This window comes from Mustelus asterias, chromosome 5 (assembly GCF_964213995.1).
Source record: "Mustelus asterias chromosome 5, sMusAst1.hap1.1, whole genome shotgun sequence".
Classification (NCBI taxonomy): domain Eukaryota; kingdom Metazoa; phylum Chordata; class Chondrichthyes; order Carcharhiniformes; family Triakidae; genus Mustelus; species Mustelus asterias.
This window is the reverse complement of record NC_135805.1, coordinates 24,067,424-24,089,786: the sequence shown is the minus strand read 5'-3', so window position 1 is coordinate 24,089,786 and position 22,363 is coordinate 24,067,424. Positions and strand designations below refer to the sequence as shown.

The following is a 22,363-nucleotide window of genomic DNA, read 5'->3' as shown; positions in this document are numbered from 1 at the left end:
TTATTGGGGCAGAATATAAGAGCGGGGAGGTTAAGCCGTAATGATAAAAAAACATTAGGCTGCAATTTGAGCACTGCAATTCTGGTCATCTCACTAGAGAAAGAATGTAATTATTCTAGAGAGGGAACAGAGGAGGTTTTTGAGGCTGTTGCCAGGACTGGAAAATTGCAGTTATGAGGAAAGATTGGATAGGCTAGAGTTGTTCTTGAAACTGAGGGGAGATTTGATTGAAATGTACAAAATTGTAAGGGGCCAGGAAAGAGTGGACAGGAAAGGCCCAATAAGCAGAGGGGTCAGATTTAAAGTGATTAGTAGAAAGGTTAGAGGGAAGATGAGAAATAATTTCACCCAGAGAGTTGTGGAGGTCTGGAACTCTCTGTTACCTTCCTTTCAGGCAGAGGCAGAAACAGGCAACTCATTTAAAAGGTGTCTGGATATGCACCTGAAGTGTAGAATCATAGAATCCCTACAGTGCAGAAGGAGGCCTTTCGGGCCATCGAGTCTGAACTGATCACAATTCCACCCAGGCCCTATTCCTGTAACCCCACACATTTACCCTGCTAATCCCCCTGTCATTAGGGTCAATTTAGCATAGCCAATCAACCTAACCCGCACATCTTTGGAGTGTGGGAGGAAACCGGAGCACCCGGAGGAAACCCACGCAGACATGGGGAGAACGTGCAGACTCCACACAGACAGTGACCTGAGGCCGGAATTGAACCAGGGTCCCTGGCGCTGTGAGGCAGCAATGCTAACCACTGTGCTACTCACTTAAGTGTTGCAACCTTCAAGACTATGATCCAAATGCTGGAAAGTGGGATTAGGCTGGGTGACTCATTTCCCATCAGCACGGACACAATGGAGCAATGGTCTCCTTCTGTACCATAAACCGCCTATGATCTTGTGAACTTCTTGTGCGATTCACTCGGGCAGCACTGTAGTGAATATTTAAACTTGAGTATAAACTTAACGTACTGAGAATGTTAAAAGCAAAATACTGCAGATGCTGGAATCTGAAACAAAAACACAAAATGCTGGAAAATCTCAGCAGGTCTGACAGCATCTGTGGGGGGAGAATAGAACCAATGTTTTGAGTCTGGATGACCCATGCCTAATCCACCTAACCTACACATCTTTGGATTGTGAGGGTAAACTGGAGCACCTGGAGGAAACCCACGCAGACATGGGGCGAACATGCAAACTCCACAGACAGTTAAATACAATCTGGTTGATCTTGAGCTTCAATCCACTTTCTCAGCCACTGCCCATTTCCCTTAATTCCCGGAGAGACTAAATATCTGTCTATCTCAGCCTTTAATGTATTCAACAATTGTACATACACAACTGTCTGGAGCTGCAAATTCCAACGGTTCTAAATTCCCTTTGGGTGAGGTATTTTCTTCTCATCTCAGTTCTAAATGATCTGCCCCTTATTGTGAGATTGTGGATTTTAGATTCCCTGACCAGCAGAAACAATCTCAGCATCCACTCAATCAGGCCCCTTCAGAATCCTGTGTGTTTCAATGAAATCACCTAACATTCTTCAAACCTCCAGAGAATATAGAGCCAATTTACTCAGCCTGTCATCACTGGATAACGCCCTGCATCCCAGGGACCAATCCAAATGAACTGTGACTGTACTGCCTCCAACACAAATGTATCCTTCCTTTTTTTTTACTCCAATCTTAAAGTTACAAAGCCAATGCTTAGAATGGCGCAGGCAAACCCAAATCCATTCCATGCTTGCTCCAAAAATCAAATTCAAATTGAATTCAATTCATGGTCCTCACAAGAAAGACAAACAAGATGCAAGCTGACAAGATAAGGCATTGCATCCCATAGCGGGGTTGATCTGATGCTTGATCTAAGCCAAGTACATGGACATTTCTGAACCCCCGAACTAAAGCTGAGGTCAAACTCATATCTTCCAGAACCGCAGTGGTGACCAGATTGGGAGCCATTTCACCCAAACCCATCAAGACTTAGAACATAAGAACACTAGGAGCATGAGTTGGCCATCTGGCCCCTCAAGCCTGCTCCACCATTCAATAAGATCATGGCTGATCTTTTCTTGGACTCAGCTCCACTTACCCGCCCGCTCTCCATAACCGTTAATTCCTTTACTGTTCAAAAATGTATCTATCCTTGCCTTAAAAACATTCAATGAGGTAGCCTCAACTGCTTCACTAGGCAAGGAATTCCACAGATTCACAACCCTTTGTGTGAAGAAGTTTCTCCTCAACTCAGTCCTAAATCTGCTCCCCCTTATTTTGAGGCCCTGCCCCCTAGTTCTAGTTTCACCCGCCAGTGGAAACAACTTCCCAGCTTCTATCTTATCTATTCCCTTCATAATCTTATATGTTTCTATAAGATCTCCCCTCATTCTTCTGAATTCCAATGAGTATAGCCCCAGTCTACTCAGTCTCTCCTCATAAGCCAACCCCCTCAACTCCGGAATCAACCTAGTGGACCTCCTCTGCACCCCCTCCAGTGCCAGTATATCCTTTCTCAAGTAAGGAGACCAAAACTGTACACAGTACTCCAGGTGTGGCCTCACCAGAACCCATACAGCTGCAACATAACCTCATTGTTTTTAAACTCCATCCCTCTCGCAATGAAGGACAAAATTCCATTTGCCTTCTTAATTACCTGCTGCACCTGCAAACCAACTCCTTGTGATTCTTGCACAACTACACCCAGGTCCCTCTGCACAGCAGCGTGCTGCAATTTTTTACTATTTAAATAATCGTCCATTTTGCTGTTATTCCTACCAAAATGGATGACCTCACATTTACCAACATTGTACTCCATCTGCCAGACCCTCGCCCACTCACTTAGATTATCTATATCCCTTTGCAGACTTTCAGCGTCCTCTGCACACTTGGCTCTGCCACTCATCTTAGTGTCATCTGCGAATTTTGACACACTACACTTGGTCCCCAACTCCAAATCATCTATGTAAATCGTAAACAATTGCGGTCCCAACACTGATCCCTGAAGCACACCACTAGTCACTGATCGCCAACCAGAAAAACACCCATTTACCCCCACTCTTTGCTTTCTGTAAGTTAACCAATCCTCTATCCATGCTAATACATTACCCATAACACTGTACACCTTTACCTTATGTAGCAGTCATTGGTGCAGCACCTTGTCAAATGTCTTCTGGAAATCCAGATATGCCACATCCACAAATTCCCCATTGTCCACTGCACATGTAATGTTCTCAAAAAATTCCACCAAATTAGTCAAACATGACCTGCCCTTCATGAACCCATGCTGCGTCTTACCAATAGGACAATTTATATCTAGATATCTCGCTATTTCTTCCTTGATGATAGATTTAAGCATTTTCCCAACTACAAAAGTTAAGCTAACCGGCCTATAGTTACCCGCCTTTTGTCTACCTCCTTTTTTAAACAGTGGCGTCACATTTGCTGTTTTCCAATCTGCCTTCCTTTGGTCCTGTGAAAGTCTTCATTGTGGTCATCCCATTTCTATATTTTGGCCCTGAGATCAACAAGAGCTTCGCCTCCCTACTGGAGGAACATGACATCTTTGTCTTGGTCAACAATGATGATGACGATTAACTGTATTCAATATTTCAGATGTGGCCTCAAAGCCATGTGCAATTGCAGCAAGACTTCTTTATTCCTCACCAAGGTCTAGGTTATTAATATATATTAGGAAAAGCAAGGTTCCTAACATCAACACCTGGGGAACTCCATTATAAATCTTCCTCTAATGTGAAAAACAACCGTTCACAACCATTCTCTGTTTCCTGTCACTCCGCCTGTTTCATATCCATGATGCTACTGTCCATGAGTTTAATTCTATGAGTTCCAACATTGGTCATAAATCTGCTGTGTGACACTTTATCAAACAAAGTTTATTTAAATTTATTAGTATCACAAGTAGACTTACATTAACACTGCAATGAAGTTACATAGATAGAAACCCTACAGTGCAGAAGGAGGCCATTCGGCCCATCGAGTCTGCACCGACCACAATCCCACCCAGGCCCTATCCCCACATATTTTACCTGCTAATCCCTCTAACCTACGCATTCCAGGACTCTAAGGGGCAATTTTTAACCTGGCCAATCAACCTAACCCGCACATCTTTGGACTGCGGGAGGAAACCAGAGCACCCGGAGGAAACCCACGCAGACACGAGGAGAATGTGCAAACTCCACACAGACAGTGACCCGAGCCGGGAATCGAACCCGGGACCCTGGAGCTGTGAAGCAGCAGTGCTAACCACTGTGCTACCGTGCCGCCCCAGTTACTGTTACTGTGAAAGTCCCCTAGTCACCACACTCCGGCATCTGTTCGGGTACACTGAGGAAGAATTTAGCATGGCCAATGCACCTAACCAGTCTTTCGGACTGTGGGAGGAAACCGGAGAACTCGAATGAAACCCACACAGACACGGGGAGAACATGCAGACTCCACACAGACAGTGACCCACCTTTTGTAAGTCTATACATATTATATCGACAGCATTGCCCTCATCAACCCCTCTCAGTTACCTCACCAAAAAATTCAAATAAGTTAGTTGAACATGATTTGTCCTTACGAAATCCACGTTTACTTTCTTTCATTAACCCACGTTAATGAGTAATATTTCCAAGTTTGCTGATGTCATGAAACCCTGGTGGGAACATGAGTGGTGAGGAGGATGTTATGAGAGATCTCAAAGTGATTTAGACAAGTTTAGTGAATGGGCAAATCAATGGGCAGATGCAGTAAAATGTGGATAAATGTGAAGTTATCCGCTTTGGATAGAGAAACAGAATTGTAGAGTATTAGTTAAATGGTGATAGATTGGGAAATATTGACATGCAAAGGGACCTGGGTGTCCTAATACACCAACCACTGAAAGTAAACATGCAGGTTCCAGCAAGTAGATAAGAAGGGAAATGATATGTTGGCCTTCAGGAGCAAGGATGTGTTACTGCAGCTGTACAAGACCTTGGTGGGACCATACATATTGTGTGCAGTTTTGATTGCTTTATCTCAGGATATATTTGCCATAGAGGGAGTATATCAATGGAAGAGGACAATCTCTTGAGGGTGGTGGAAAGGCACATGGGAAACTTGCCTTTATCGATCAAAGCATAGATTACTAAAGCAGGAAGTCATGTTGGAGTTGTTTGGTGACAACTTTGGTGAAGCCACAGCTAGCGTACTGTGTGCAGTTCTGGTCACCATATTATCGGAAGGACGTGAACGCACTGGAGGGGGTGCAGAGGGGATTCATCAGGATGCTGCCTGGGATGGAACATTTAAGTTATGAAGAGAGGTTGGATAGGCTTGGGTTGTTTTCATTGGAGCAGAGAAGACTGAGGGGTGACCTGATCGAGGTGTTCAAGATTATGAGAGACATGGACACAGGTTCAAGGATCGCCTGGAGGGAGGAGGACAGAGTGGATAAGAGGCAGCTGTTCCTCTTAGTTGAAGGGTCAATCACGAGGAGACATAGGTTCAAGGTGAGAGGCAGGAGGTTTAGGGGGGATGTGAGCAAAAGTGCTTTTACCCAGAGGATGGTGACAGTCTGGAATGTGCTGCCTGGGAGGGTGGTAGAGGCAGATTGCCTCACACTTGGCATATCATAACATTCAGGGCTCTGGGCCAAGTGCTGGGATTAGCTGGGAGTTCAGGTGTTTCTAATGTGTCGGTGCAGACTCGATGGGCCAAAAGGTCTCTTTTGCGCTGTATGATTCTATTCTTTATGAGTGCAGCGAAGATTCACCAGACTGATCCCTGGGATGGCACAATTGTTGTGTGAGGAGAGATTGGGTCAGTTGGGCCTGTAGTCAATAGAAGTTGAAGAATAAGAGGGAACCTAATTGAAACATAAACAATTCTGACAGGACTGATGCTATTTGCTCTGGCTGGAGAGTTTAGAAATATGGGTCACAGTCTCAGGCTACGGGGTAAACCATTTAGGATTGAGATGAGGAAAAATGTCTTCATCAGAGGGTGGTGAACCTATACAATTCTCTACCACAGAAGGCTATGGAGGCCAAATCACTGAACATATTTACAAAAGAAATAGATTTTCCGATTCTTAGGGCGTCCAGGGTACGGGGAGAGCACTGGAGTATGGTGTTGAGATTGAGAATCAGCCATGGTCATATTGAATGGCAGAGCAGACTCAAAGGGTCGAATGGCCTCCTCCTGTTCCTATTTTCTATGCTTCTACTGGATATTAAAATTGAAAAAATGTTAAAATCAGGAAAAGGTAAATAACTCTTGAAAACTGTAGCAAAGGCATTTCAGCATTTCCACGTGTTGGACTAAGTGATGGATTATAACCACCTTCTCCCTCCAGGCGATCCTTGAACCAGTGGCCAGAACTGCAATCCTCGCTAGGTCTAAATTGCTTCCCATCACACACTGGATAAAAGCAAATGACTGCGGATGCTGGAATCTGAAACCGAAAGAGAAAATGCTGGAAAATCTCAGCAGGTCTGACACCGTCTGTAAGGAGAGAAAGGAGCTGACATTTCAAGTCCAGATAACACTTTGTCAAAGCTTTGACAAAAGGTCATCTGGACTTGAAACATCAGCCCTTTTCTCTCCTTACAGATGCTGCCAGATCTGCTGAGATTTTCCAGCATTTTCTCTTTTGGTCCCATCACACAGTTTGGTTGAGTATGTGACCATCCATCACTCTAACATTGAGTCAAAGGAGATATTGGGATGGATTAACAAATGCACAAAGCAGTAGGTTTTAAGGGGACAGATGTGGAGAAATTTAGCAAGATTATTTCAGAGCTAAAAACCATTGAAAACAGGTAGAGAATTCCATGGTGGTTGATCCCACGCAACACTAACTCTGCTGGAAGTAATATGGTGACAGAGCCATGGTGCAGGTAGACAAGCTAAGACAAAGTTAAAAGAATGCTAAATACCTTTTTTCCCCAGGTCGCTAATACTAATTCACGGAGAACAAACCTCTATTCCAGTACAATATAAGTACAGGGCGGCACGGTAGCACAGTGGTTAGCACTGCTGCTTCACAGCTCCAGGGTCCCGGGTTGATTCCCGGCTTGGGTCACTGTCTGTGTGGAGTTTGCACATTCTCCTCGTGTCTGTGTGGGTTTCCTCCGGGTGCTCCGGTTTCCTCCCACAGTCCAAAGATGTGCGGGTTAGGTTGATTGGCCAGGTTAAAAATTGCCCCTTATAGTCCTGAGATGCGTAGGTTAGAGGGATTAGTGGGTAAATATGTGGGGGTAGGGCCTGGGTGGGATTGTGGTCGGTGCAGACTCGATGGGCCGAATGGCCTCCTTCTGCACTGTAGGGTTTCTATGGTTTCTATGGTATAAAGGGAAAGACTCTTAGTACGGTAGAGGATCAGAAGGACGTTGGGGCCAGGGTCCATAGGACTCTAAAATCGGCCCCGTAGGTGGAGGAGGTGGTTAAGAAGGCGTATGGTGTGCTGGCCTTTATCAATCGAGGGATTGAGTTTAGGAGTCCGGGGATAATGATGCAGCTATACAAGACCCTCGTCAGACCCCACTTGGAGTACTGTGCTCAGTTCTGGTCGCCTCACTATAGGATGTGGAAAAGATTGAAAGGGTGCAGAGGAGATTTACAAGGATGTTGCCTGGATTGAGTGGCATGCCTTATGAGGATAGGCTGAGGGAGCTCGGTCTTTTCTCCTTGGAGAGACGAAGGATGAGAGGAGACCTAACAGAGGTGTATAAGATGTTGAAAGGCATAGATCGGGTGGACTCTCAGAGGCTTTTTACCAGGGTGGAAATGTCTGCTACGAGAGGACACAGGTTTAGGGTGCTGGGGGGTAGGTACAGGGGAGATGTTAGGGGTAAGTTTTTCACACAGAGGGTGGTGGGCGAGTGGAATCGGCTGCCGTCAGTGGTGGTGGAGGCGAACTCAGTAGGGTCTTTTAAGAGACTCCTGGATGAGTACATGGAGCTTAATAGGATGGAGGGTTATAGGTAGGTCTAGAAGGTAGGGATGTGTTCGGCACAACTTGTGGGCCGAAGGGCCTGTTTGTGCTGCAGTTTTTCTATGTTTCTAACGTCTGTGGGGATATTGCTGAAATTGGTACTAATAGAAATAGCTATCAGTTATGTTTAAGTATTTCAACTGGTAAAAATTATGCTAATTCTTTTTGTTATACTTTAACCATGTTGTTAAATAGACTTTGTTTTAATAAAAGCTTCCTACTGGGCCAACAGAATCACACCTTGAGCGGAACACCTTATGCTCACAATAATGCCAAAATCAAAAATAGTTGGGGTCCAGGTTAACCTCATAATATACCTTCTTGCGTCTGTGTGGCGTTATGGGGATAGGGTCAGGTTAAGATGCTCGGTCAGAGTGGGTGCAGACTCGATGGGCCGAATGGCCTCCATCTGCACAGTAGGGATTCTATGACCCTTGGAGTTTCTCATCTGGCCCCTAACACTACTTAGTTTCCACTACTGGGTCTAACTAGAAGTCATAGAAACCCTACAGTACAGAAAGAGGCCATAGGGCCCATCGAGTCTGCACCGACCACAATCCCACCCAGGCCCTACCCCCATATCCCTACACATTTACCCGCTAATCACTCTAACCTACGCATCTCAGGACACTAAGGGCAATTTTTAGCATGGCCAATCAACCTAACCCGCACATCTTTGGACTAGTACACCTGTCCTTTTTCCTCGCAGCTGAATAGCACCAGAAGCATTTTGTATCTGTCAAATACCAACCCTGAGGAAAATCTACCCCTGTGCCTGTATAGCAGGGGGTGGTCAGGAGAGAAGAAATTTGTATACAAGATATGCTGATCAGTTTACTTATTCTGGCCTTAGTCAGAATAGCCCGACCTGATAAAGGTAAACATAACTTTGAATTTGTTTAAAGTTCCTTCTTAGTGGAATTCTTTCTAATCGGGCTTTGTTATTGCTTCTACTTAATGAGTTTTCAAAAAAAAATCATAATCACACTTGTAGAAATATTTAATTATCTGTCAAAGGGATACAATGAATGAAAACCTTTAATTTTGTTTCCGATGCAGACATTATCCAAATGTATCTCAAGACAGTTTTAATGTGCATAATTATTACAGATTGGATTCAGAAATTCAACAGGCTCCTTCCCTGCCTCAAGTAACTGCATTGTAATTTCCAAACAATTAAGTTTGAGGCATTAGTGTATTAGCCTTTTGATTTAAACTTCACATTTCATTTATGACACATTACATGACATTGATAAAACAGCAGTGGGAACATAAATATAATATTCTGTGCAAGTCATTTCAAGTCTTTTTAAAAAAATAAACCTGTCAAATAAGAGAACTAAAATGCAGTGTCGGCTGATAATCCCATTTGATATTATACTTAGCTTTGTATAATTTCTACCTCAGCATTACTAGTGGGGCAGCACAGTGGTTAGCATTGTTGCCTCACAGCGCCAGGGTCCCGGGTTCGATTCCCGGCTTGGGTCACTGTCTGTGTGGAGTTTGCATGTTCTCCCCCGTGTCTGCGTGGGTTTCCTCCGGGTGCCTCCCACAGTCTGAAAAATGTGCTGGTTAGGTGCATTGGCTATGCTAAATTCTCTCTGTGTACCCAAACAGGCACCGGAGTGTGGCGACTAGGGGATTTTCACAGTAACTTCATTGCAGTGTTATTAATAAACTTTAAACTAGTTTATGTTACACCTCAGTTTCCCTTCCATACAATTTAATGTCTTTATTCTGTATTGCATGATTTTTCTTGAACTTTACAATCCATCAGTCAATCATTAGGAAGTCTGAACCCACTTGAAATAATTCTGTACTCCAACTGTCACAATTTAAAAGGGGATTTTTTGTTTTAATTCACGTCACTTTACTGTATCGATCATTTGGACTGGTCAGTAATTGCTGGCAAGTAATTCAATCATGGATATTACCATAGGCCATCTCAATCCTGTTTGCTTTCTGTGCAGGAGGAGCTGCACGATAACTTGGTCCCACTTTTCTATGCCCAAGCACCCAATGTCCTACCTCTAATCTGACTGACATCAGCTTGAATCTGGTGTCTCTTGGTCAGTTTGGTTGGCACTAAAACATCATTTCAAAGATGGGGAGAAGATATTTCACTCGTCACGACATTGCGGTTTGAAATCCTAAACACAAAACACCTATTTTAAAATAGAAATTAAAATAAATTTGCATAATCTTTTACAATTTTATCAAAACTCAGGTCGCACCAAATAAAACACAAATTACTTCCATTCTGATCTGCTGTATTTGAACATTGGTATTGGACTGCGTGCTGCATTTCCTGATAATTGCCACAAATTAATTGCTGCCTAATATATTCAAAAAACAAAATGAATGCTTTGAAGAGCTGACATAACTTGGCTTCTTCTTCCAATTGCTTTCTTTTGTTACACTGAACATGAGCTTTGATATCAGAAATTAAAATAACGCAGCTCCATACAATAATTTTTAAAAGAGCGTTCAAAACATTTTTAAAGCTTTCACTACCAAGTTTAAAAGATTTCCAAAACAATTTTATACCTTCCACCATTAGCCTGAAGGAGGAACTGAGGAAATCCTTATTAGTCAGGAAATTGTATTGGAGAAATTGCTGGGATTAAAACCCGATTAGTCCCCAGGGCCTGATGCTCTGCATCCCAGAGTACTCAAGGAAGTGGCCCTAGGAATAGTGGATACATTGGTGATCATTTTCCAACATTTTATAGACTCTGGAAGATTTCCACTGGATTGGAGGGTAGATAATGTAACCCCACTTTTTAAAAAAGGAGGGAGAAAATGGGGAATTACAGACTGGTTAACCTGACATTGATGGTGGGGAAAATGCTGGAGTCAATTATTAAGGATGTAATAATTAAGCATTTGGAAAGCGGTGACAGGATTGGTCCGTGTCAGCATGGATTGACTAAAGAGAAATCGTGCTTGGCAAATCTTCTGGAATTTTTTGAGGATATGACCAGTAGAATGGACAAGGGTGAACCAGTGGATATTGTGTATCTAGACTTTCAAAAGGCTTTTGACAAGGTCTCACACAAGGGATTAGTGAGCATAATTAAAGCTTATGGTATTGGAGAGAATGTATTGATGTGGATAGAGAACTGGTTGGCAGACAGGGAGCAGAGATTGGGAATAAACGGATCCTTTTCAGAGTGGCAGGCAGTGACTAGTGGGGTACCACAGGTTTAGTGCTGGGACCCCCGCTATTCACAATATACTTTAATGATTTGGAGAAAGGAATTGAATGCAATATCTCCAAATTTGCAGATGACACTAAGCTAGGTGACAGTGTGTGCTGTGAGGAGGATGCTAAGAGGCTGCAGGGTGACTTGGATAGGCTGGCTGAGTGGGCAAATACAATATAATGTGGATGAATGTGAGGTTATTCACTTTGGTATCAAGAACAGGAAGGAAGTGGCAGTTTAGGGAAAGGGGAAATGCAACATGACCTGGGTGTCATGGTGGAACAGATGCTGAAGGTTGGCATGCAGGTACAGCAGGCAGTGAGGAAAGCTAATGGCATGCTGGCCTTCATAGCAAGAGGATTTGAGTATAGGAGTAAGGATGTCTTGCTGCAGTTATACAGGGTCTTGGTGAAGCCACACATTGAGTATTGTGTGCTGTTTTGGTCTCCTAGTCTGAGGAAGGACATTCTTGCTATTGAGGGAGTCCAGCGAAGGTTCACCAGACTGATTCCTGGAATGGAGGACTGACATATGAAGAGAGACTGAATCAACTGGGCTTGCACTCACTGGAATTTAGAAGAATGAGAGAGGATCTCATAGAAACATAAAATACTCAGGGGACTGGACAGACTAGATGCGGGGAGAATGCTCCCGCTGTTGGGGAAGTGCAGAACTAGGGGTCACAGTCTAAGAATAAGGGGTAAGCCACTCTGGACTGAGATGAGGAAGAACGTCTTCACTCAGTTGTGAATTCTCTACCACAGAGAGCTTTTGAGGCCAGTTCATTAGATATTTTCAAGAGGGAACTGGACGTGGCCCTTGAGGCTAAAGGGATCAAGGGGTATGGAAAGTGGGAGTGGGATACTGAAAGTGCATGATCAACCATGATCATATTGAATGGTGCTGCAGGCTCGAGGGGCCAAACAGCCTACTCCTGCACCTATTTTCTATGTTTCCATGAGGTTTCAAAACTTAACAGATAAGGATCCAGTGTATTTTTAAGTTGTGCTTTTGGAAAACAATTATTTGTTTTGGGTAACAGTGTGATGTTCCTGTAAACATTAGATCCCTCTCCCAATAATTAAGATAGAAAAACCAAAGAGGACATCCTTAAGCTTCTATTTTGAACTACTGTTCCCATTAAAATTGTGCAAAGTACACAAAAAGATTACTATTTCCAGTTAACCTTTACATTTAATGTTTTCCAAAATATCCTTAACATCTAGTACAGATTTTACAGTATAGTCAGGTACTGTACTTTCTCCATCAGGCTTTCCGTTATTGTTATTTATCCAGATAGTTGCCCTAACGCCAGCATTCACCCCACCTTCAATATCTGTCTTTAGATTGTCACCGATCATCACGCAGGCATCAGGCTTCACTCCCAAGAGCCTGAAACATTCCTGGAAAATAGAGCGAGCTGGTTTCTGCTCCGGATGCTCACCGCCTACTACTATCAGGTCAAAGTACTGCTGGCACTGGCAAACTTTAATCTTTTCCCTTTGTACTGAAGAACTCCCATTGGTTAATAAAAGCAACTTGTAGGACTGATGGAGCTCCATCAACATGGCCTTCACCTCCTCCGGGATGTGGATGTGTTGGAGTCTTGTCCTTTTCCACAGAAAATAACATTGTTTAGCCAAGTCCAGGTCTGGTTTATGCCTGTTTGTTTCTCGTATAGCCAATTCCAAAAATAACGTGCGCTCTTCATCGATATCTATCTTTGTAGAGGGATCAGGATGTTCCTTCTCTAACTTAGTATTAAACTTCTCAATAACCAGGTCAGCAACAGACTCTTCATAACCGTGTTGTGATATCAATAAATCCTTAACCTTGTGGGAGGAAGAAAATCAGTATAAATTCAAACTTATAATTTTTCATCCATGTTTGTTAGTCTTTTTAATCTGTGAATAAAATATCTCTGAATTAATGGTCAGAGTTAAAACAATACTTGAACAGAGTTTAGCCCAAGAAAGACGTGATCAGTTTTAGGTGGAGACATATGGGATACTTGCCTTTATCTATCGTGCATAGAGTGTAACAGCAGGGAGGCTCTACAGAACGTTAGTTAGAGCACAGCTGGAATATTGTGTGCAGTTCTGTTCACCTCACAATAGCAAGGATGTGATTGTACTAGAGGGGGTACAGAGGAGATTCACCACGACACTGCCTAGGATGAAACATTTGAGCTATAAGGAGAGACTGGATAGGTTTTGGACTGTTTTCTTTGGAGCAGAGGAGGCTGGGGGGGGGTGTGTGTGTGTGTGTGTGTGTGTGTGTGTGTGTTTGTGGTGTTTAAAATTGAGGGGTTTGTACAGGGTGAATAGGAAGCAGCTGTTCCCCTTAGTTGAGAGGTCAATCATGAGGGGGGCATAGTTTTAGGGTGAGGGGCAGGAGATTGAGAGGATTTGAGAAAATAAAATCACTGAGGGTGGTGGGAATCTGGAACGCATTGCCCGGGAAGGTAATGGAGGTTGGAAACCTTAGAGCCTTTTAAAAAGCATTTGGGTGAGCACTTGAAACATCATAGCATTCAAGGATATGGGACAAGTGCTGGAAAATGGGATTAGCACGACCATAGCGGTAGTTATTGTCAGTGCAGACTAATTGGACCAAACGGCCTTTTCTGCACTGTACAAATCTAAGATGTGAATATGGTTATTGGAATTTTTAAAAAAGATCCATTAATATTGGGAGATAGGACAAATTGACTGTTTTAAAGAACGTTGTAGGTTATTTGATCTAGAATTTAGTTTTGCCGATTGTCTCTGCTGCTGTGGTGAAACTTGGCACAGCCGTCAAAGTGAGAGTACGGTTTTCAGGGCAGGTTGTTGGATGCAGATTGACCTGAAGCTTTCTCAGTGAGATGGAGCCTCTTTATAATTTTCTTTTTTCAACTTTGTACTTACAGAGCAACAACCACACAGGGAAAAGCCCCATAATTGTAATAATGTTGAGTTAACACAACGTGGCAGAGGCATGCACTCCACCGATTGTCTCTTCACTGGTGGCACAATGGTTAGCACTGCTGCATCACAGCGCTAGGGGGACCTGGGTTCAATTCCCGGCTTGGGTCACTGTCTGTGTGGAGTCTGCATGTTCTCCCCGTGCCTGCGTAGGTTTCCTCCGGGTTTTCCGGTTTCCTCCCACAGCCCGAAAGATGAGCTGGTTAGGTGCATTGGCCATGCTAAATTCTCCCTCAGTGTACCGGAACAGGTACCAGACTGTGGGGCCTAGGGGATTTTCACAATAACTTCATTGTGGTGTTAATGTAAGCCTACTTGTGACACGAATAAAATTAATCTTAAACTTGTATATAATGTAGTCTCAAATTTTGCATCAAGTCATTTAACTTTTATATTAAAAAAAGCTGTTTATCTGATTGGAAGATTCAACTTACTCCTTAAAGGCTGCTCAACAATGGAAAGCATTCCAAGAATTCTCCCTGACTGCAGGGCAGCTTGCTGGGAATGCAGCAGCTTTACACCCCGTTCATTTAGTTTGCTTGTCATGAACTGCATAAGTGGTTTCAGCAGAGGCCTCAAGAAGATGGTGTCAATGATCACCCAATGTAAATACTAGGACAGCATATTGTTGAGACAGGGTCAACCAGAACATAGGTTGTCAACAGACAAAATAACTGAAGTTTTTCACCTTTCTATAAAAAGTACCTAACCAAAGAATTCAGAACGCGAGGAGCGAGCACATCCGTGCTGCACTTGTAGTCATAGGGTCCACCCAGACAAAGCTATCGAAACAGGCAAACGGGTACTGCCCAGGTTGAAGGGCGAAGCCACCTCAGGGCTGGGCTTTACAATAAACCAGCCAGAGATATCAAACAATGATGAGACAGTGCAGAGGAATGAGACAGAGAATCTGGTGAACTGGTGCAGCGACAATAATCTCTCCCTCAATGTCAACAAAACGAAGAAGATTGTCATCGACTTCAGGAAGCATAGTGGAGAACATGCCCCTGTCTACATCAATGGGGCGAAAGTAGAAAGGGTCGGGAGCTTCAGGTTTTTACGTGTCCAGATCACCAACTGATCCCCCCATGCCGACATTATAGTTAAGAAAGCCCATCAACGCCTCTACTTTCTTAGAAGACTAAGGAAATTTGGCATGTCAGCTATAACTCTCACCAACTTTTACAGATGCACCATAGAAAGCATTCTTTCTGGTTGTATCACAGCTTGGTATGGCTCCTGCTCTGCCCAAGACCGCAAAAAACTACAGAAGATCGTGAATGTAGCCCAATCCATCACCCAAACCAGCCTCCCATCCATTGACTCTGTCTACACTTCCCGCTGCCTCGGCAAAGCAGCCAGCATAATTAAGGACCCCACACACCCCGGACATTCTCTCTTGCACCTTCTTCCATTGGGAAAATGATACAAAAGTCTGAGGTCACGTACCAACTGACTCAAGAACAGCTTCTTCCCTGCTGCCATCAGACTTTTGAATGAACCTACCTTGCATTAAGTTGATCTTTCTCTACACCCTAGATATGGGGCGGCACGGTGGCTAGCACTGCTGCCACACAGCGCCAGGGACCCAAGTTCAATTCCTGGCTTGGGTCACTGTGTGGAGTTTGCACGTTCTCCCCATATTTGCGTGGGTTTCCTCCGGGTGCTCCGGTTTCCTCCCACAGTCCAAAGATGTGCGGGTTAGGTGGATTGGCCATACTAAATTGCACCTTAGTGTCAGGGGGACTAATTAAGGTAAATACAAGGGATTATGGGGATAGGGCCTGGGTGGGATTCTGGTCGGTGCAGACTCGATGGGCCGAATGGCCTCCTTCTGCACTAAGGCTCTATGATCTACGATTGTAACACTACATTCTGCACTCTCTCGTTTCCTCCTTTATGTACGGTATGCTTTGTCTGTATAGTGCGCAACAATACTTTTCACTCTATGCTAATACAAGTAATAATAATAAATCAAATCAAAGAGAATGAGGAAGTGTTGCAGCTAAATTACATTGTCACACTTAAGTGGCTCCAATCAAGATTAAACTCCAGGTAAATGGCTACCCACCAGACATGGAGATAGACACAGGAGCTGTTGTATCTATTATTGGGGAACAGACTTTTAGGCGACTCTGAGCATCTTGCCTTCAAGCCTGCAGGACACCAAGGCTAGGTTGGCCTCATACTCTAGGGAACCCTTATATATTGTTGGGACCACTGTAACCCCAGTTACGGATGGGCAACAGACAGTCCACCTCCCCGTAATAGTGGGGAAAGGACCAGGGCCCAGCCTTTTGGGAAGGAACTGACTACAGAAAATCCACCTGGATCGGCAACTGACTTTTAAAATAGGTATTGGCAATGTTTACTAAATCATTGGGAAGTACCCAAAGTGTTCCAAGAAGGCCTTGGGAAGATTAAAGGTGCTAGAGCCAAGATCTATGTGGACCCAAAGAGAGAAAATGCTGGAAAATCTCAAGTCTGGCAGCATCTATAAGGAGAGAAAAGAGCTGATGTTGAGAGTCCAGATGTTCCTTGGTCAAAGCTTTGACAAAGGGTCATCTGGACTCTCATGGTCTCCTATGACAGTATCAGTCATGACTTCACTGGTAGCACTTACAGAAGCTGGACTCCAGGACTCAAAATCAAAGCTGACACTTTCATGCAGTACTGAGGCAGCCAGAGGTGCTGTCTTTTGGATGAGATATTGAGCCAAGGCCCTATCTGCTTTGCCAGGCAAATGTAAAATATCCCATGGCACTATTTCAAAGAAGAGCAGAGAAGTTATCCCATGTGTCCTGAGCAATATTTATCCCTCAATCCACATTAGAAACGGGTGGCATGGTGGCACAGTGGTTAGCACTGCTGCCTCAGTGCCAGGGACCCAGGTTCGATTCCCTACTTGAGTCACTGTCTGTGTGGAGTTTGCACATTCTCTCCGAGTCTGCATGGGTTTCCTCCCACAATCCAAAGATGTGCGGGTTAGGTGGATTGGCCGTGCTCAATTGCCCCTTACTGTCAGGGGGGCTAGCTAGGGTAAGTGCGTGGAATTATGGGGATTGGGCCTGGGTGGGATTGTGGTCAGTGCAGACTCAATGGGCCAACTGGCCTCCTTCTGCACTGTAGGATTCTATGAAAAACAAATTATCTGATTATCAGTTTGCTGTTTGTGGGAGCTTGCTGTGTAAATTGGTTGGATGAAATTGTTGGATGTAAATTGGATGAAGGAGCAGCGTTCCGAAAGCTAGTGACTTGTGCTATCAAATAAACCTGTTGGACTTTAACCTGGTGTTGTGAGACGACTTCTTGTGTTTACCCCAGTCCAACACTGGCATCTCCACATTATAAATTGGTTGGCACATTCCTACAACAGTGACCGCACTTCAAACTAAAGTAATAATTGCCTGTAAAGTGTTTTAGTACCTTTGGTGGTCAAGACTCAATATAAATGCAACTATTTCTTTATTTTCTTTCCTAAACTCCTCATTGAACCAGGATAGTTCCCTACCTTGACAGCAATGGTGAAGTGAGGGACATGCCAAGTGTCATGGTTACAGACTGTGGTTAAATAGAATTCTGCTGATCTCTCACAGCACCACATGGATGTAGTTTTGAGATGCTAGATCTGAAGCTATCCCAGTCAGCACAGTGATAACGATAGAGGGTGTCCGCACTGTGTAGTTAGTACTTTGTCTCCTGAAAGAATGTGTAGTGGCCACTACTGTTATGGACAAAAGATGCAACAGGCAGAGTAGCGAGGACAAAGTTAAGGAAGTTTGTCCCTTACCACCTGCCATGTATGGCTGATATGTACGTCAGGACTTGACCAGTTCAGTCAGCAGTGGTTAAATACCAAGTCAGTTTTGGTGCTGCACATCTGAGGTCCCTCACCCAAAGTTCATTGTGCCTTTGCCATCTTCAGTGCTTGTTTAACATGGGAGTTAATTAGTTAAGGGTAGGTGGTAATCAGCATTATTTTCCGTGAAGTAGTGCGGGTTAGGTTGATTGGTCACACTAAATTGGCCTCTTTTAAGGTTATCGGAATAGGGCCTGGATATGTTGCTGGTGCAAGCTCAATGGGCCAAATGGCCTCCTTCTGCACTGCAGGGATTCTCGGAGTTGATTCTACTTAGGTCAGTAAAGAGGCAGCAAAACTTAGGAAGCTCTAGGTCATTCCTTCTACTGCCCTCAGTATTATGCATTTAAGGGGAAGCTTGATAGAAAGGGTTATACGGATAGTTGTGTGAGGAGCAGCATGCACTGGTTGAGGCGAATGGCCTGTTGCAGGCAGTGCAGTTTATGTAACTCCAGGCGATGAGCAGGACTGCAGGCTGATCCATCTGGCTCTCCCTCATTTCGATGGCTGATGGGTTTTTATTCCTGAATGAGGAAGTTGGTGGTCCCCCCTTTACCTGTCGCTCCGCTTGTCTGCTGGCCCCGGCCGTGTCGACCAGGGTGTTGTCCAAGTCGAACAGCAACGCGCTCAGCCTGACTCCGGTTCCCTCAGCCGCCATCACACCAACCAGCGTCCCACAGCCGCCAACTCAACAGGTTAACCTTTGGCTCGGAGGGAGAGTGCGCACGCGCGTCACGCGACTCGAAAAGGGTGCGCATACGCGTCTCACGGCCGTCGGCTCGGAGGGGGGAAGCGCACGCGCGTTGCACGGCTGGGGGGGGAGAGAGCGCACGCGCGTTGCACGGCTCGGAGGGGGGGAAGCGCACGCGCGTCGCAGGGCTCGGAGGGAGTGCGCACGCGCGTCACGGCTGGGGCGGGGAGCGCACGTGTGGCGCATGGCTCGGAGGGGGAGCGCGCGAAATTAATGACCGTTAGAGATGGAGAGCGCATGAGCATTGCACAGCCGTTGGCTCGAAGGAGGAGCGCGTGCTTGTGGATGGGCAGTTTGCGCTCTTTTACTTGGTAAGTTTTTTTTTCGGCGGGAGTGTTTATATCGGGAACTTTTAAAATCTATTCTCCACCGTCGTCCAAATCGATTGAGAAGTGAAAATTTTTGAGTGGGAGTGGAAATGCCCAGGTCCACCAGAATATTTCCAGGTAGTTGGATGGGAAAGTGGGAACAGGTTACTGAGTTGGATGATCAGCCACGATTATAATGATGTGATGTAGAGATGCCAGCGTTGGACTGGGGTAAACACAGTAAGTCGTCTCACAACACCAGGTTAAAGTCCAACAGGTTTATTTGGTAGCAAAAGCCACTAGCTTTCGGAGCGCTGCCCCTTCGTCAGGTAAGTGGAGGATATAACTAGTACTATTACTAGTGGAGACGAGTAGTCTAGTAGATTAGATTCCACTCACCTGACGAAGGAGCAGTGCTCCGAAAGCGCGTGATACCAAATAAAGCCGTTGGACTTTAACCTGGTGTTGTGAGACTTCTCACTTATGAGTATAATGAATGACAGAGCAGGCTTGAACGGCTGAATGGCCTACTCCGGTTCCTATTTTCAACATTTCTCAGTTTTTTGGAGAGATGCTTCCATTTGTTAGAATCCCATCCATTGACTCCATCTGCATCTGCCTCGGAAAAACAGCCAGCATAATCAAGGACCCCACACACCCCGGACATACCCTCTTCCACATTCTTCCATTGGGAAAAAGACACAAGTCTGAAAACACGGTAGCACAGTGGTTAGCACTGCTGCTTCACAGCTCCAGGGACCTGGGTTCGATTCCCGGCTTGGGTCACTGTCTGTGTGGAGTTTGCACATTCTCCTCGTGTTTGCGTGGGTTTCCTCCGGGTGCTCTGGTTTCCTCCCACAGTCCAAAGATGTGCGGGTTAGGTTGATTGGCCATGCTAAAATTGCCCCTTAGTATCCTGGGATGCATGGCTTGGAGGGATTAGTGGGTAAAATATGTAGGGAAACAGGGATAGGGCCTGGGTGGGATTGTGGTCGGTGCACACTTGATGGGCCGAATGGCCTCTTTCTGTACTGTAGGGTTTCTATTCTAATTGACTCGAGCAGCTTCTTCCTTGTTGCCATCAGATTTTTGAATGGTCCTATCACACATTAAGCTGATCTTTCTCTTTACCTTATCGGTAACTGCAACACTATATTCTTTGCCCTATCTTTTCCTTCTCCCCTGTGTATTCCATGAATGGTATGTTTTTCTATAGCAGCTTGCAAGAACTACAAAAGGTCGTGAATGAAGCCCAGTCCATCACTCAAACCAGCCGCCCATCCATCGACTCCGTTACACTACCCGCTGCCTCGGAAAAGCAGCCAGCATAATTAAGGACCCCACACACCCCGGACATTCTCTCTTCCACCTTCTTCTGTCGGGAAAATGATACAAAAGTCTGAGGTCAAGTATTAACCGTCTCAAGAACAGCTTCTTCCCTACTGCTGTCAGACTTTTGAATGGACTTACCTTGCATTAAGTTGACCTTTCTCTACACCCTAGCTATGAATGTAACACTACATTCTGCACTCTCTCGTTTCCTTCTCTATGAGTGGTATGATTTGTCTGTAAAGCGTGCAAGAAACATTACTTTTCACTGTATGTTAATACATGTGACAATAATAAATCCAATCAAAAGAAACAACATTTTTCACTGAATCCCAATACATGCGACAATAATAAATCAATACAATTAAATAGTGTTTGAAACTTTAACTCATTACACAGGTGTTTCTCACTGCTACTTCTTGATTGATCTCCTTCTGTAATTGCGTATCCCATAAGGCGATTCACTACTACATTCCCATCGATGGCCTTCTTTTGTCATTTCACCTTTTCCAACTTCAGTTGGCTTATCCTTTCCGCCTGATTCTGCAGTTGAGCCAGGTAAGCCATAAACCATATGGCTTTCATTAATTTCATATTTCATTGAGTGAGCTCATCATCCACTCCTCCAGCTTCTCATTGGGTTTTCACTCCTGGTTATTCCTTAGTTTGAAAGATTTAAAAACTTGATTTTGTCCTGTTATATACTTGCTAAAAATCCTCCCTTGATTCACCCTCACATCTACCCCTTTCCTCTGATTGGCCATTGTGTCAATTTCTCTTGGTTGAAACTAGCCAATTTGTAACTTTTCTGAGATAGAGGGCTGGATTTTCTGCACTTGCCCCGAGACCGGAAAATCCCGCCCGAGGTCAACGGACCTTTGTATGGTCCTGTTCTCGCCTGCTTTGATTCATGTGGCAGATGGGATGGGAAAATTCCGCCCAGAGAATCACAGCTGACGCAATTTCACCATAAATTCAATAGCTATGTTGGCTTAATGCTAAACTTGAAAATGACGCCGATTGACCATCTCCTTAGTCAGACGGGATTAATTGGTCAATTGGATCTGTTCCGACCAGGACCAATTTGCTTCCAGCCAGAATTCTCCTATTGATGGTGTCATTCCAAAGGCACTGTGTTGATGATGGCTTTTAGTTTGATTTTACACTTTGGCTGCATGGCAATTGCTGTTATGTTCAATCTCTGAGCCACTCAATTGACAATTTCTGATTGGTTTCTGGAGTAGGTGGTAACATGTTCTAAGAAATTTCAGCAATTTAAACAGATCTTTAAACATGCTCTTACAAAGAAGGAATGGTTGAGGACTCTGGGTCTCTACTCGTTGGCGTTTAGGGCGGCACGGTAGCACAGTGGTTAGCACTGCTGCTTCACAGCTCCAGGGACCTGGGTTCGATTCCTGGCTTGGGTCACTGTGTGGAGTTTGCACATTCTCCTCGTGTCTGCATGGGTTTCCTCTGGGTGCTCCGGTTTCCTCCCACAGTCCAAAGATGTGCGGGTTAGGTTGATTGGCCATGCTAAAATTGCCCCTTAGTATCCTGAGATGCGTAGGTTAGAGGGATTAGTGGCTAAAATATGAAGGGTTATGGGGGTAGGGCCTGGGTGGGATTGTGGTCGGTGCAGACTCGATGGGCCGAATGGCCTCTTTCTGTACTGTAGGGTTTCTATGATTAGAAGGATGAGGGGGGATCTTATTGAAACGTACAGGATACCGCAAGGCCTGGATAGAGTGAATGTGGAGAGGATGTTTTGACTAGTAGGAAAAACTAGAACTGGAGGACACAACCTCAGGCTAAAGGGACTTTTAAAACAGAGATGAGGAGGAATTTCTTCAGCCAGAGAGTGGTGAATCTGTGGAACTTTTGCCGCAGAAGGCTGTGGAGGCCAGGTCATTGAGTGTCTTTAAGATAGAGATAAATAGTTTCTTGATTAATAAGGGGATCAGGGGTTA

The 22,363-nt window shown here is 44.6% G+C and overlaps 1 protein-coding gene across 4 annotated transcripts in view; it reads right to left on the bottom strand.

Moving 5' to 3' along the window:
* Positions 1–18,787, bottom strand: part of nanp (N-acetylneuraminic acid phosphatase) — a 50,493-nt gene extending 31,706 nt beyond the window's left edge. Inside the window, exons 1-3 of one of the 4 annotated variants that reach the window (XM_078212289.1) lie at positions 18,565–18,787; positions 12,511–13,015; positions 8,961–10,127 (exon numbers count right to left, since the gene is read on the bottom strand). In XM_078212289.1, the coding sequence (XP_078068415.1) occupies positions 10,105–10,127; positions 12,511–13,015; positions 18,565–18,666 (630 nt within the window). In that variant the 5' untranslated portion in view covers positions 18,667–18,787 and the 3' untranslated portion in view covers positions 8,961–10,104. Of the gene's footprint in view, positions 1–8,960; positions 10,143–12,234; positions 13,016–18,564 lie in introns of those variants that run through there. The other 3 variants (XM_078212288.1, XM_078212290.1, XM_078212287.1) reach the window with 3 other exon arrangements.
* Between the last annotated feature and the right edge of the window lie 3,576 nt (positions 18,788–22,363).